Source organism: Thalassophryne amazonica, chromosome 15 (assembly GCF_902500255.1).
Source record: "Thalassophryne amazonica chromosome 15, fThaAma1.1, whole genome shotgun sequence".
NCBI classification, from domain to species: domain Eukaryota; kingdom Metazoa; phylum Chordata; class Actinopteri; order Batrachoidiformes; family Batrachoididae; genus Thalassophryne; species Thalassophryne amazonica.
In genome coordinates this window covers 11,063,942-11,080,106 of record NC_047117.1, presented here as the reverse complement: position 1 = coordinate 11,080,106, position 16,165 = coordinate 11,063,942, and the positions used below count along the sequence as shown (strand labels likewise).

The 16,165-nt window shown below is 42.7% G+C and overlaps 2 protein-coding genes across 5 annotated transcripts in view; both read left to right on the top strand.

Moving 5' to 3' along the window:
* The window catches only part of LOC117525530 (protein GPR108-like), a 21,372-nt gene extending 18,064 nt beyond the window's left edge, over positions 1–3,308 (top strand). The window contains exon 18 of the mRNA XM_034187391.1: positions 1,937–3,308. Within this exon, the coding sequence (XP_034043282.1) occupies positions 1,937–2,024 (88 nt within the window). The 3' untranslated portion in view covers positions 2,025–3,308. The remainder of the gene's footprint in view (positions 1–1,936) is intronic.
* The window catches only part of soul5l (heme-binding protein soul5, like), a 21,811-nt gene extending 5,646 nt beyond the window's left edge, over positions 1–16,165 (top strand). The window contains exons 2-8 of one of the 4 annotated variants that reach the window (XM_034187396.1): positions 7,504–7,543; positions 9,426–9,485; positions 9,563–9,644; positions 9,734–9,854; positions 11,335–11,474; positions 15,057–15,220; positions 15,411–16,165. In XM_034187396.1, the coding sequence (XP_034043287.1) occupies positions 7,542–7,543; positions 9,426–9,485; positions 9,563–9,644; positions 9,734–9,854; positions 11,335–11,474; positions 15,057–15,220; positions 15,411–15,900 (1,059 nt within the window). In that variant the 5' untranslated portion in view covers positions 7,504–7,541 and the 3' untranslated portion in view covers positions 15,901–16,165. Of the gene's footprint in view, positions 1–7,401; positions 7,544–7,602; positions 7,626–9,387; positions 9,486–9,562; positions 9,645–9,733; positions 9,855–11,334; positions 11,475–15,056; positions 15,221–15,410 lie in introns of those variants that run through there. The other 3 variants (XM_034187395.1, XM_034187394.1, XM_034187393.1) reach the window with 3 other exon arrangements.

Below are 16,165 nucleotides of genomic sequence, written 5' to 3'. Positions count from 1 at the left end.
GGCTGTTAAACATTATGAATCAAGTATGATTTTATCATGCGATTGTTCGTTTTAATTTATTTTTGAACCGTTTTACATGTAACAAATCTGTGGCTGTGGAAAAGTCTGCTGGTTCACCCAACAGAATCACAGTTTAACCATATTTCATGACTGTTATTTCTTCATGTGAAAAATGACTTTACAGCCAGTTACAGCTTTAAGGCCCCTTCACACATAACACGATTGAAGCCAATTAGTGCAGGAAGGAGGAATTGCATGCCAGTCATGAAAAATCAGAGCCACCTCCAACGCCTCGTACACCTGTCGCTACAAGTGTTTGCGCACACCAGCAACTAAAAGACAGAGTGTGCCCTGTGAGAGCCCGTTCAATCCCTCTCGCAGCAGGTATCGGCCAAATTCCAGGTGACACACACGAACATCCAACACTGCTCACTGGACACTTAACAAATGTAGTGCCATTCGTGTTGTTAGCACAAAACAGTGAGCAGACAATCACTTTCGAGCTGGTTGTGGATTTTGTCTAAGTGCCCTCAAGACTGCGGAGTTGCAAAGCAACAGATGTGGCGTGCCAGAGTGTCAGCTCCACCCTCAATACGTGCTCTGTGTGTGTACCCTGCGTGTTATGTACAGATGGGGAGTGGCCAGCCTGAGCGCTCACAGCACAGCGAGCCGCCTCTGCCAGAGACTCACTGATGGCTCAGTGTCACCACGTGTCACATTAAAAACACAGAGACTAAAATAACTATAAATAATACCTACCTATTACCTACCTAATAATACGTATCTCATCAAAAGTCTATAATTGTATATAGAGAAATGATCATTTTCCTGACAAACACACTCAAAACAATGGCCGCTCTGAGGGACCGATAAGGGAATCGTTAAGCAAAAAGGCTATTGATGTTGGTGGATCGAATCATTTCTTAATGATACCTGAAAAGAACTGGTTCCCGATACCCAACCCTACTAATTATACACCAATATCTAATCTATCATTGTCTGGTGATTGTAGTAATTATTTATATACCCGGCTGGACATAAGACATAATAAGAGCGCACTGCTTCATTCATGTCATTTCATGTCCGTCTGTGACTATGGGCCATATACAGAGGCACAGAGGGATCATACTTGTATTGTCCTTAAATATTTGGACATTGCTGTGTTTTGTTTTATTTTATTTTTTTTGTTTTTGTTTTTGTTTTTTGTTTTTTTTATGGTGTGTAGTTTTTTTGTTTATTTGTTTCTCCAGTGCACATTTTGACTGTCTCCCCCCCATATCAGCGGCACGATGTGGTTCCACGTGTTCCAACTGCTCGCACTGTGTTCCCGCTGTGACAGTTTCGTGCACGCTCATGCAAATGCATGAAACCATCGTAGCGGGATTGTTCACGCCTGCCCGACCTTGCGTCTCTCGCGATGTTGGCTCAATGTTTTCAGGGTTGGCTCATTCGGACTGTTTCGCCGTGATTCGCCCCAATTCCTACATATTCATGCTATGTGTGAAGGGGCCCTAAGAAAAGTACTTAATGGGTGTTTGACTCGCGCATTAATCTCAGCAGAGCAGGAAACAAACGCGCTTTGATAACCACAACGCCTTTGAGCCGAGCTGCAGATGCACTGAAATGATCCAATTAATAGATATTTGGCTTTGTTTTTCATGACTTTGCCTTATGAAAACAAAAAAGCATTTCTGGCCTTGTCTTGTTTGCCTGATTTCTCACGGCGTTGATGGTATTGCAAGATCGACATCATCATACCAGTGATGATTGACACCAGTGTACCACCCACTCTTACTAATCACAACTCGTGTCTGATGTTGTTGAGCAAGATGACGTTTTCCTGCTAATATCCACTGACTCCCTTCTCTTTGCTAATAAAGTTTGCCTTTTGCATTTTGCTAAAATTTGCTCTTCTTTCTTCCTTCCTTGTATCCAGGGTGACTGAATCCGGCGCTTTGGAGGGCATTTCCAAAGTCAAGAAGACGTGTAACGGCCGTGACCGCCAGAGAGAGTCCACCTTGTGAGCAGGAGGCTGCATTTTTGGGGACGGACCCACTAAACGACCTGAGGGCAGCCGGTACAACAGGAGGAATGCGAGGACAACGGCGGCTCCTCGTGTCAGCCGGCAGCTTCCACCTGAAACTTTTTTAAGCAGTTGCAGCGGTCGTACCCGCTCTGTGGCTATGCAAACAGATCAAACTCCTCAGAAACACTCCACCCAGAAACTGACAAAAGCTTCGGTCCAGGAGGAGATGAGCGGCGCCTTTCTCTCGTGCACTCTTTCTTTCTTTCGTTTTCCAAAGATGATTCTATTTTAAAGGAAGCTTACATGGAGTGTGTTTATATTGGCTATTTAAATGGTAGTTTGCGTGTGTGAGACAACAAAAGATTAGAACTAAGTAAAAGTTTTCCCTTTTTACAGACAGAAGCCTGCACTCAGGTAAAAAATAAATAAATTAAATGTAAATTTAATCCTACACGTTGGAACCGATTCCCGTCGCTAAGCTCATTCATTCTCTTCAGCGCACAGCACTTCTTACTTTTGTGTGTATGGTTTTATTTTGAAATATGAGGATGTTGAGGTTGTAAATTTTGACATATGAAGAGGTAACATGCACAAACAAATGGGTTTATTTTATTTTAACATGCTTTAAAATAGATACCGCTGACATTTAAAAGCCTTTTTTTGACAGTCGTATCTTAAGTTTAAAGTGCCCTTTAAGGTGTCACTTACCTGTTTCTTCAAAATGATTCCTTCATATTTATTTGCATATTGAAATGTTCTGTTTCAGTATTATTGTTCTTCAGATGGACTGCTGCTGTAATTTAGTGCTTTTGTGGTTTAGGTTATTTTAATACAACCCAGATGGCGATGTGAGGATTTCCTAATCAGTAAGTCTGGTTTAAGGTCACAGTTTATTTCCAGAGACTTTTTGTTCTTTTTTTCTGTCACTCTATGCCGCATTGGGCAAAGAAGTGACCTACTTGATCATTTTGCTTTTACCTTTTGCTCTTGACGTGACGCTTACTTTTTATTAATTACTGATCTTTATTGGTTGGGTGATCAGGAACAGTACGCTCAGAGACTCTTTGTAAATAACTCACAGGGGCAACAAATAGTACACAGAAAGGCACAAACACGTGTTGTATCGGACAGCGTTACAGACAAATGGGAGTCCTGTGAGGTTTAAATGTCATCACCCTTCGCTTCACCTGGAAGGCCAGAAATTAATGTTTTTGTTTGTTGGTTGGTTGGTTCCAGAAGCTGTTTGATGCCTGAACAGTCATAATAAAGCTGGTGTTCTGGAAACGTCACATTGTACTCACATTTTACATCAAGCTAATTAAAAAAAAAAAGATATGAACATAAAAAAATGCATGATCTGCTCAACAACTGTGGAAAAATTGGATCTACGAATATTTGGACAATGAGATCTATGTGTTAATGTGTTGTGAGTGCAAACGTTGGGCTTTAAAGGTGTAATTTCTTTAAAACTTACACAACGTGTTAAAAACTAAAATACATTAATTTCTGTGGTGTATTGTAGAAATACAACAAATTTTATTGCGGGGGGTCTGTGGCAAATACTATAAATTTGCATCTTGATGTTCACATTCTCATTTGATGGAAACTTACAACTCGGTGGGGGGGGATATGTATCATATTGCTCTGAAACAGTCTGTCCACTGACTCATTTTGGCAAACCATGTACAAATGTAACCGTTGGTATTGACAGCAGACACAGTAGAGCTGACCTGGGTGGGTGTTGTCTTAGATGTCTGTCAGAGCTCTGTCAAAATGTACGTGTGAACGTTTACCCACATTTTATATGGTGTTCTTCTGAATGAGATATCGGGTGGCTTTTAGCTGTGTCGTGTCATCTCTTTTTTTTTTTTTTTTTTGGCATTTTTATTTGCTTTTGGAGGTTGGTCCCATTTCTTTGGCATTGTGATGCTACCATTAGCATATCTAGAAAGCGTCGTTCCACAGTCAGTAAAACATCACTACAGACTTAAGCCATCATATGTCTATTTTAACCCATGTGGGTTAAAAGTTTAAATTGTTTACAGTACCAATGAAGTGAATTATTTATTTGACTACTAGGGGGGAAAATGATAGTGGTGCCAAAGAAAATAATTTTTATGAGTGAAATGGACAAAAACCAAAAGGGTCTATTCCTTAATTTAAGGCAATTTACATTTATTTTGTTCAGAGTACTTCCATTTGAACCAAAGTAGTGGTGTGCATTGTTAAACAAGAAACAGTGGCCTCTAGTGGCCACCAGCACCGCAGTTGCTATTAGCAACAAGGCTTCATGCAGCTTAATAAGCTTGTCTGTTATGTTTTGGTCAATGATGCCAATGTGGTCCTAAATAGGTGGTTTACTGGTCTTTACGTTAACTACCAGAACCCAAATTTTTAGAGCTGAATATGCAGTAGTTTTTTTTTCAGTTAGTTAAAATGTTCTAACGTGTGTATTGACAGGAGTTACTCGCAGGCTTTCAGAAAGTGATTCTATTGATGCCCAGTAAGTTGCTGGATGTCCTTGCCAGCCTGTACACGGGTACTGTGAGGAACAGGGGCACAGTCTGTGACTTATACCCAGCAAATTCTGCCATTGGGCAGGGACACATCCTGACTTTGACTGTTAAGTGCTTGCAGGGTGTTTGGAAGCATCTTGGATTCAAATGACTTGGGTGCATTCATTGGTGTGGAAAGGTTAATTGATGCTGATACCTTTGTGTGAGAACGAAGGTCCAAGTCTTTAGGGTCCTGGTGCTTCCTGTCTTACTGTCTGGTTGTGACACTCGGGTACTGCAGTGACCCAAGACGATGACTAGATGTCTTTGGTACTAGGTCTCTTCAGAGAATCCTTGAAATGGCTTCGTGTCAAATGAATGGTGACTTGGGGAGACCGTGTACAAGAAACGTTCACCATAAACACGGAGCTGCTCCATTACTTTGTTGTGGTTCATTATAGTCACCTGATGGTAAATCTTACCAGTTGGCATCTGTCAACGTGCAAACGAAACCTTGTAGTATTCGGAATTGGGCAGCGCAGTCTTGTTTGTGGACCAGCGCTAAAGGAGTAAAATACGACGCATATGACATTTCTTTACTTATGGGGACAGAAATGTGGCACTGAGTTTTTGGGCAAACGGCACGCAAAAAAAAGTGAAAATGCAAAGAAAAGGTACAGATGCAGTGGGAACGTGGAGATGTGTTGCGGTTTGTGACACGGTGCACAAACGTGTCGAGGCAATTTTGCAGGCAAGAGAACACAGCTACTCCAGTTAGCTGTATAGGCTAACATTTACTGACACGACCTCTCGTATTTGCCTCGTCTTCCCTTCTCCACTGGGAACCGAACAAACTGCACTTTTCCCGACTGCTTCGGTGATTGCAGCCAAAAATAGAACAGTTCACCATCTTTCCATGTGAAGTTATGCTGTGTGTATATATTTCACCACGGGAGCGGCTGTCCCCATAAGTGGTTAAATCTCATAATATCATGCAGGGTTTAAATGAGACCGCGGTGCCCTATTGGCAGGGTTGCATGTCAAAAACTACCTGCCTTATTTCTAGCCCGACAACCGGCCCTGAATTGGACCAGATACTGGCCCCTCTCTCCTAATCTGTTACTAGGGGAGCTACGACCACTATCTTTGCATCCCCCCCCAGGACTAAATCAAAACACAATCAGGATGTTCCCAAAAATAAAATGGCCTCAAGCCACTTATCCAAGATGGCCGCCAAAATAGGGTTTTTCCACTAAAACACCTTTAAACAACATATAAACAAATATCACAGCGATTATATGGGAAGACTGCAGGTCACAGCAAACTCATTTGTGCCTAAACTAAATCCATTCATGGGTTTAAGATTCAAAATGGCCATCAATAGACCCTTATCATTGAATCTCTTGTGATATTTGTTTATATGTTATTTAAAGGTGCTTTAGTGAAAAACCCTATTTTGGCGGCCATCTTGGACACCATCTTGGATAACTAGCTCCACTAGTTTGTGATTGATTGGCGGCTGATGTCAGCTTCACTTTGGTCCTGCCAAGCGCTGCTCTCCTATTGGTCCTTTAGGAGTGTGAAATCTCACTCCAAGGTGGAGGCCAGTATCTGGCCCAATTCATAGGTGGGCCTTGTGTAGGGCTACCTTATTTCATCACCCAAATCTAGAACAGCCTATTTTGTTTAGCTAATGACAAATCGCCATCTGCTGTCCAAACTTATATCAAGTAGAGAAAAACAAAGGGAGAGGGGGAGATGTTTGATATTGAAATACCTTCTGTTATTCCACTTAATTAAATTTACCCTCCCGCCCTGCACCCCAGTGTTGTCTACGCCCCTGTTAAACACAAAAGCTTCCCTGCATGAATCTTTTCATCAACATGCATTTTTTTTTTTCCATTTGCCTTGAATTTCCTTCTACAAGAGTCCAGTGGGCCCCAGACCCGGTGTCGTGGTCTGAGTTTGCGCCGGTCTCATTTTACCAAGCGCATGCGCAAATCGATTTTTTTTCACGGTCAACTTCCGGGAGGTCTAGATTTACCATTTCTTGCGGCGATCTTCAACCGAGCAGATGTATTTTGAAATAACTGCATTTTCCACACACTTTTGATTCAGAAAACTTGAAGTGGGACATAAATTCAGACTTGCAGGCTGGAAATTTCAGACTAGCTAGGTAACTAGTAACCAGAATTATAATGGTTAAATCAATAAGCATCAATAGAAAGTGACAGGATTTACTTGTGGTTCCAATTAAAAAAATTATATAATATATTTGCTTGGCAAATTTGGACCAGGGTCAATAACACACAAGTCTCAATATACCAAGATGGTAAATTCAGACTGGTGGTAATCTCAGACTGTGACACCGGGGTCTAAAGCTGCACCCTTAACATTACTGGCTTTGTATCCGAGGGCTCTCCTCAAGATGGTGACCTTTCCTCTCCTCAAATACTGCCTTTGATCTCCTGCCCCACTTCTCAAGTTTGAGTAGGCGAAGCAGTGAAATATCTTTTTCTTCTCCCCAATGGACCAATTTACAATGATGCAGTTTCACTGGATTCTTTTAGTCCATTGATGGTGTTGTTGCTGGGGTCCAGGATCAGAACTATCTGGTGAATGACACCGCTGATCTGGTGGATTACCCAGCTGAGTGCTGCTACAGAGGGGACGTCTCCCCACAGCACTGGGAGAAGCTGCACCATTTTCTTCATACGCCCTGGTGCCTAGGCGCTTTGTGGAGGTTTTAGCTGGGATTTGTTTCTTTTGAAACATCCTCATACCAAGATCTCTCCTGGCAAACCCCTTCACAGTGAGACCGAGGACACCCGAGGCTTGTGTCTAGTAGGAACTCCAACCCACCTTTGCACGACGTGTGAGCGTCCAGTCTGCAGCGGCGCGCCTCCTCGGCCCCTCCCTCCCTGCAGGAGCACCGTCCGCAGTGGCTCCTCCTCCGTCAGTGCAGCAGACTGCGGAGTCCAGCGCGCGCTGCCTGCACACGACGCACACGGAGCGCTGCAATGTGAGTCCGACACCCTTCACAGTAATAATAGGAAATAACCGACGTGCGTTTTCTGGTGGCTTTGATGCGTCATAATGGATAGGTAAAGTTTTACTTCAGACGGTAAATCTGGCCTTTTAATGCAGATCGATAATATTCCTTTTGTTGCGGGTTAGAGGTGAGCAGGTATATTTTAAAGCATTTTCTAAGATTTTATTTATTCGTTTTTACAAAGTTGTGTTGAAAGTGGTCCTAATGAATGTTGCATTTCTATGACCTGAGAATGTGTTTGACTTTTTTTTTTTTTTAGAGGTTGGCAATGATGCAGCAGATTCTCTTCACCCCCCCCCCCCCCCCCCCCCTCAAAGGATATTTATGAACACACACACCTCAGTTACAAATTCTGATGATAAAAAACATGTTCGCTTGTTATATTTCATAGATTTTAGTAAATGTTACAGGATTCTGTAAAATATTTTACATTTCAGATTTCTGTTTTTCCAAACTTTATGAAAATCAAAACCTTCTTTACACACACACACACACACACACATATATATATATATATATATACTCCAGGCTTTTATTTATTTTTCCTTTCTGTTGTCTTTCACTCATGTTGAAAACAGAAATTAAAGTATTTTCAGCTGCTACTATTTAGGATCACCGCACACTTTTCTGACTTAGCATTTTCAAGATGGTCTTTTTGAACTTGCCATGTTCTATCATTACACTCGCACTGTGTTTCCTGGCTGCTTGAGAGTTGTTTAATGACTCTGCAGCACATATCCACAACTAGCAACTAACCTTCAGTTTCCCTGGGGGAGTCTTCCCAAGGGACCAATAAAGTTCTATCTACTCTAATCTAATCTAATCTTGTCACCATAAACTGAAAGTTTGTATAAAAATGTTGCCTCAGTTGCAGGTTAACTTACCCAAATGAGGGTGGTGCTTATTTCAGGTAAATCACTGTCTTTCTGTCATGCAGCACTCTAAGCCATTTAGTAGTATGGCACACTTGTTTTTATGGGTATTTGACCTCACCTACTGTTGCGGCTGTTATGACATGTAAAAGTTTAGAGCCTGATGATATTGTCCCTTTTTTTGTTTTCAGATGCATTACCCCCCCCCCCCCCCCCCAATTGATTTGATGTCATAAAGAATTAAAATAATGTGCCATGTCGTCCAGGTGTGTGCAGGTGTTTGCATATACATGTGTATGCGCAATATCACAAGTTATTGTCACTCCTCTCAAATCTGAAGGCTGATTGAACAAGACGCTTCATCTGCACTGGCCCACTCCACCCAGCTGTAAACAAGTCCTGGCCTTTCCTGGGGCAGTAACTTGTATCGGACTGGAGTCCCAGCCACATGGTGCCATACTCCAGAATTCAGGGATCAGCACTGGTGTCACCAACCGATCGGTAACCCCTAAAAATCGGTCCGCCCTGCCTTCACTGTGCATGCATCATCAGCCGCGGTTCACAGATTATCACCTCGTTTCTCATTAAAACGGCCTTGTTTCTGCTTAAAACTGACTTTAGAATGATGAGAGGTTTTTCCTTGTCATCTGATGGTTAATAATCCCATTCATCCATTTGGTCACTTTGGGTGAAGAGATTCTGTTGCAGACGAGCTGCTGAGCCCCGAAATGCATGCACAGAGGAGGCAGCCCTTACCAAAAAAGAGTACTGATAAGTATATAAAAAGTAAACTGGAAGTATACTTGAAACATACTTGCATGTACTACTTTTTGGTAAGGGAGGGCAGACCAATTTTTAGGGGGGAACTTTCAGTCTGCAACACTGGCACCAAAGAGCCTCAGGGTCTGTTTAGTGGACTTACTTAAAATGACTTAATTTCTCCATAAGACTTTTGTGATGATTTATGTTGCTGTTTTCAGGGATTTCATTTCAGTTTTGGTGATGATGGCTCTAGTGGTTTCAGTTGACGGAAGTATTGGGTACGTTGATCCAGTTTTAGAGCTAAACACACAGAAAGTTAAAGGTGTTAAGGAATAACACCATGTCTCTGTTACAGACCGAGTACGAATACCAGCTTCTGCACGGAGTCAAAGGAATGTCTGGAGTACGAGCTGGTCTGCAAAACAGACGAGTATGAGGTGAAGGAAACCACCTGCCTGTCCGTTTCTTTTTCATCTCAGTGTTTTGGCTCTGCACTGTCATGGTTTTTTTTTTTTTTTTTATCAAGGTGCGGCGCTACACTCCTACTCGCTGGGTGTCCACAGACGCTGAAGCCTATTTCATGGGAGTCGGTGCAGCCATGGCCTTCAGGAGACTTTTCCAGTACATCACTGGAGCTAACGAAGGAGGTAAACAACAACAAACAACCAAGTTATACTTGAGGCAAATCATGAACACTGAACAGACTTTTTTGAGATGGTCGAGTTAACAGGTTAAAGTGTCAAAGCGATGTCAGGTTTGACCAACTTAATTTGTTTGTTTTTTAAAGAAGTTAAAATTCAAGTTCACCTTCAACCGCTTATCCGGGATTGGATCACAGGAATTCCAGTTTACACTCACACACACACTCATCTTCAACCGCTTAGTCCAATTAAGGGTCGCAGGGGGCTGGAGCCTATCCCAGCAGTCATAGAGCTCGAGGCAGGGTACACCCAGGACAGGACGCCAGTCTGTCACAGGGCCACAAATAAGCATTCACACCCACTCGCACACCTTCGGACAATTTAGAGATTCCAATCCACCTAAGCCGTATGTCTTTGGATGTGGGAGGAAACCGGTTCACCCGGAGGAAACCCACGTAAACACAGGGAGAACATGCAAACTCCACACAGAAAGGCCACGCAGGAATTGAACCCATGACCTTCTCACTGTGAGGCAACAGTGCTAACCACTAAGCCACTGTGCTGCCCGAATTCCAGTTCAATGTAATTAAAATAAATTTGGTAAACTTAAAAATATATGTTGACAAAGATGGAAATAAATGTTGTGTATTCTTTTAAGTTTTTCTTCTGTAAATTCTATCCAGGAGACTGAGAGCAATTTGGGGTTTAACATTTTCCTTCAAATCAATTTTTATATAGAGTAGCTGGGATTTGAACCAACAACTTTGTGATAATTAGCTCCATGTTTGCCCAGAAATTGCATGTATCTGTCAGTCAAGCCATTTCTTATGACTTGTCCAGTTAAAGGCTATGATTAAAGGGCAAAGGCGGGGGCGGGGCCTATCCAGCATATAAAAACTGGATCCTGACTTCAGTGCTAAAGGAACTAGCTTGGTCTTGTCCACAGTGTGCAGTAAGTAAAGTTGAGTGAAAACTGCCAAATTACTAGCGTGAACACTATGCTGGGTGTTATTTTTGGCACGGTCCGTTTTACTAATTAAGCATCTTAGTATGAAAAAATACTACTGCTGATACTCTGAGGCTGATGTTATTTCTAAGGGTGGTCTTCCATTGCCGTACGTCTCAGTTACTGCATATTATACTCGCTTGTCCGATTAATCACATTTTGTGCGTCACAATTTATCCTGACGTCATAAATGCTCAAAACGTTCAAAACTTTATCGATTGCTTGGTCTTCTACAGTGCTAATTTTTCTCCCCGATAACACCAGATTTCAGGCCCAGATTGGGTATCTTATTATTTCTTTATGTTATTTGCATCAAAAACATAGACAATAATTTAGCAAAAGTCATCAATCAGAAACCGACCTCACATTTGACCTTGACTGTAGAAAAGGTGTCGTTTTTCGTTTTAATGATGTTGGCTGATGGCGAAACCTACACATTGTTCTGATGCGTTGGGGTTCATTTGCGTTTCTCGTTCACAGGCGTCCAGATGGAGATGACTGCACCCGTCCTGGTGAAGATCCCCGAAGAGACCAAGATGTGGGAGCCGGCGATCTACACTCTCAACTTTCCGCTGCCTGCAGCCTATCAGGACAAGCCGCCAACGCCCACCAGTGACAAGGTGAGTTCACCAGACGGGGGGTGGAGGATTACTTTCCACTGTCACAGCATCTTGTAATTTGATCACTAATAAGATCAATAATTGTTGATGGATGTGCAGAACGTGGTGCAGCTGTGTCTGTAGACGCTCTGACTCAGCAGTTTAAAAACAGATCCTGATTGGTTCTGCATTTTTGCCGTTTGTGTCTAATCACGTTTGTGCAAATCTGCGCTATCGGTCAATTTTATTATTTGAGTCGATCATTAGATAATGATTTGATACACTTTATGTAGTTATTTACAGACAGTATTATAGATCAAATGCTTTAAAAAATAGGATGTAAACACTTTAATGCTGTAGAATAAAAAACAAGTAAACAACAAACAAATCATCATGTCTTTTTGTTCCCCGACTCCTCCTGTTCCCTTCGGCGAGTTCCCACCAATCATGATTTGTTGGTGATGGTAAACCCCAGAATTTGCTTTCAAATGGTTTGTTTTGGCAAACACAAAGGTCATTAGGGTGAAAAGTAAAAAATGAGACCCCCCCCCACTCAGATGTCCTCTGAATTTGGCCCACATATGCCAGCGGGTTCTGGATTTGCTCAGGCAAGACCAAATTTACCAAATGTCAAAACTGAAGTTTTACATTCCAATTTCCACTAAACCTGGCACACATGTGGAGGTGGGTCCTGGAATTGCCCAAACAAGGTCAAATTTGCCAGAGTTCAATCATTGGGGCCAACCTTTTGTCTGCCTGTCTGTCTGTTGGCGAACTGTTCCCCAGGTCTCTCATTGAGCCTTCAAAATGAGAGAGAGCCTTGTCGCACCGCTACGACGCATTTGGTCAATGAACGCGGCCTTCGGAAGATGCAACCCCTGAATTGAGACACAGCCTATATGAGTGCATGGCGAGAGATGAATATGCAATGCTAGGCTAGGCTGTGCTGGCTAATAGAGTGAAAACTACTTCTGTTCCCGGCTTCTTCTATTTGTTCAATTTCAATTTATTTTCATTTATATAGCCCCAAATCACAACAGAGTTGCCTCAAAGTGCTTCACACACGTAAGGTCTAACCTTACCAACCTCTAGAGTAAGAGTGGTAAGGAAAAACTCCCTCTGAGGAAGAAACCTTAAGCAGATCAGACTCAAAGGGGTGACCCTCTGCTTGGGCCATGCTACAAACATAAATTACAGAACAATTCATGGACGAATATACAAGAAATGCTGTTGGCGCACAGGACAGGAGAATCGCCAACACGAATACAACTCCCATCTCTGGATGGAGCTGCACCTTAAACAGAGGAAAAACAGAATCAGGCATCAGAAAGACAAAAAATACTATATAATTTGCCAGCATTAAACAACAAGAAAAACAGAGAAATACTAAGGTGATCGCCGGCCACTAGCCCTAAACTTCAATAAAGACCCAGAATTTAGGTAAAGTTGAGGCCGCGGCCTGCTCCAATTACTAATAAATGAATTAAAAGAATAAAAAGCGTAAAACAAAACGGTACCAGTATGCTAGCCATATGAAAGGGAAAATAAGTGCGTCTTAAGTCTGGACTTGAAAATCTGTACAGAATCTGACTGTTTTATTGACGCAGGGAGATCATTCCACAGAACAGGGGCACGATAAGAGAAAGCTCTGTGACCCGCAGACTTCTTATTCACCCTAGGGACACAAAGTAGTCCTGCACCCTGAGAACGCAAAGCCCGGGCCGGTACGTAAAGTTTAATTAGGTCAGCTAGGTAGGGAGGTGCCAGTCCATGAATAATTTTATAGGTTAGCAACAAAACCTTAAAATCTGATCTCACTGGCATGGGAAGCCAGTGAAGGGATGCCAAAATGGGTGTAATGTGGTTGTACTTTCTGCTTCGTGTCAAAAGTCTGGCTGCAGCATTTTGAACCAGTTGGAGACCCCTAATGCTAGACTGCGGTAAACCAGAAAATAGAACATTGCAGTAGTCAAATCTAGAAGAGATAAATGCATGGATCAGGGTCTCAGCATCAGCCATAGACAGGATGGGACGAATCTTCGCTATATTTCGCAGGTAGAAGAAAGCAGTCCTAGTAATATTTGTTTGTTTGTTTGTTTTTTTGTGGTTTATAATTGTACCAGGAGAGATAAGATAATATGCTAGGCTATGCTATCATATGCTAACAGGGTGAAAACCTATTCTACTCCTGCTTTCCTCTACTACATTTTCCAGTACTGGCTTGCATCACTGCCCCCCGGTGGCAGCGTAGCACTGTAAGAACAACGATGTGTCTCCAAATGTTGGTCAAGATGATGCTAATAGGCAGCAGCGTAACAGTAAAAACCAGCAAGAGCAATGGTCATATTTTCTTATATGTAAATTGGAAGAAAAAAAACTGCTACATTTTTGAAAATATATTTCTTCTTCTGCATCCATACCTGATTGGCAGGTCTGTCTGTTGTCTGTGCACGCTGACTGGCTGAACAAATCAAATCAAATCAATTTTATTTATATAGCGCCAAATCACAACAAACAGTTGCCCCAAGGCGCTTTATATTGTAAGGCAAAGCCATACAATAATTACGGAAAAACCCCAATGGTCAAAACGACCCCCTGTGAGCAAGCACTGCACTTGGCTACAGTGGGAAGGAAAAACTCCCTTTTAACAGGAAGAAACCTCCAGCAGAACCAGGCTCAGGGAGGGGCAGTCTTCTGCTGGGACTGGTTGGGGCTGAGGGAGAGAACCAGGAAAAAGACATGCTGTGGAGGGGAGCAGAGATCAATCACTAATGATTAAATGCAGAGTGGTGCATACAGAGCAAAAAGAGAAAGAAACACTCAGTGCATCATGGGAACCCCCCAGCAGTCTAAGTCTATAGCAGCATAACTAAGGGATGGTTCAGGGTCACCTGATCCAGCCCTAACTATAAGCTTTAGCAAAAAGGAAAGTTTTAAGCCTAATCTTAAAAGTAGAGAGGGTGTCTGTCTCCCTGATCTGAATTGGGAGCTGGTTCCACAGGAGAGGAGCCTGAAAGCTGAAGGCTCTGCCTCCCATTCTACTCTTACAAACCCTAGGAACTACAAGTAAGCCTGCAGTCTGAGAGCAAATCGCTCTATTGAGGTGATATGGTACTATGAGGTCCCTAAGATAAGATGGGACCTGATTATTCAAAACCTTATAAGTAAGAAGAAGAATTTTAAATTCTATTCTAGAATTAACAGGAAGCCAGTGAAGAGAGACCAATATGGGTGAGATATGCTCTCTCCTTCTAGTCCCTGTCAGTACTCTAGTTGCAGCATTTTGAATTAACTGAAGGCTTTTCAGGGAACTTTTAGGACAACCTGATAATAATGAATTACAATAGTCCAGCCTGGAGGAAATAAATGCATGAATTAGTTTTTCAGCATCACTCTGAGACAAGACCTTTCTAATTTTAGAGATATTGTGCAAATGCAAAAAAGCAGTCCTACATATTTGTTTAATATGCGCATTGAATGACATATCCTGATCAAAAATGACTCCAAGATTTCTCACAGTATTACTAGAGATCAGGGTAATGCCATCTGATTAATGTGATGTAGAAAGTGTCAATGCGTGAAACTAGCATGTTTCTTGCACAGCTGTATTTCACTGAGATGCCAGAGATGGACGTGTACGTGAGGAGTTATGGAGGCTGGATGCTGTCAGTCACCTCCAGGCTCCACGCCCACCTGCTGACTAAAGAGCTCCAGAGGGTTCGAGCCTCCTACAACCACACCTACCACTACGGAGTCGGATACGACAGGTGTTACACTCGTTCACAATCACCTACCACACCCATAAAATACACGCAAGCATCCTCGGTTCTTTGTCAGAAGTAAGAAAAAGACAAAACAAATTGCTGTGCTTGTAGAGTGTTAAATGGACCACTTACATAAAGAAACAGGAAATAATGCAATCATGTCGTTTGTCTGTGTGTGTGTGTTTGTGTGCAGCCCCTTGAAGCTGTTGAACAGACATAATGAGGTGTGGTATGTCGCCGAAGGGGCGCCAGTGTGCACAGATCCACAAGAGCCCACCCCTGCACACACACCCCACCCAACTCTGACGGAGTCACCCACAGACTCACCCACTGACTCCACCCCACACACTGTCACTGACTCCGCCTCACTCGCACCGTCCAACCTGTCCTCAGATACGCCCTCCAACTCCACCTCACAAACGCCCTCTGACACCACCGCCCTCTACCAATCTCACACCCAACCAAGTCCTGCGTCAGACCTTCCAGCCGGAGCCACATTCAGCCATGCCCCCACCTCTGCCCAGGTCTCTGTAGACCCAACAAATAACTCCTCCCATCCCATCTCAGTCAGCCCATTCCTGGAGCCCGAGGCTGATCTGGCGCTCTGGAACAGCACAGCACACAGCTCGCTGGATGCACAAGCTGACAACAATCCTGTGGTTCAGCCCGACCCGGCTCATTAGCTGCGATTACACTTAATTAAAATCCTTTCCAGATATATTCAAATGGAAACCATTAGAATGTAACAGAAGGGTGTGCAGGGGCGTAGCTAGGGGTTCATTTTCATGACTGCCATTATAACTTCTAATAACGCCGTCTGAATCATTATCAGAAGCAATACTCAAATTACAGTTTTAAAACAGCCAATCTTTTTTTTTTTGAGTGTTGTGAAACAATGAATCTTTTTTGAAACAATTGGCTCATGTAGTTTGTGCAGCATTACAAAAA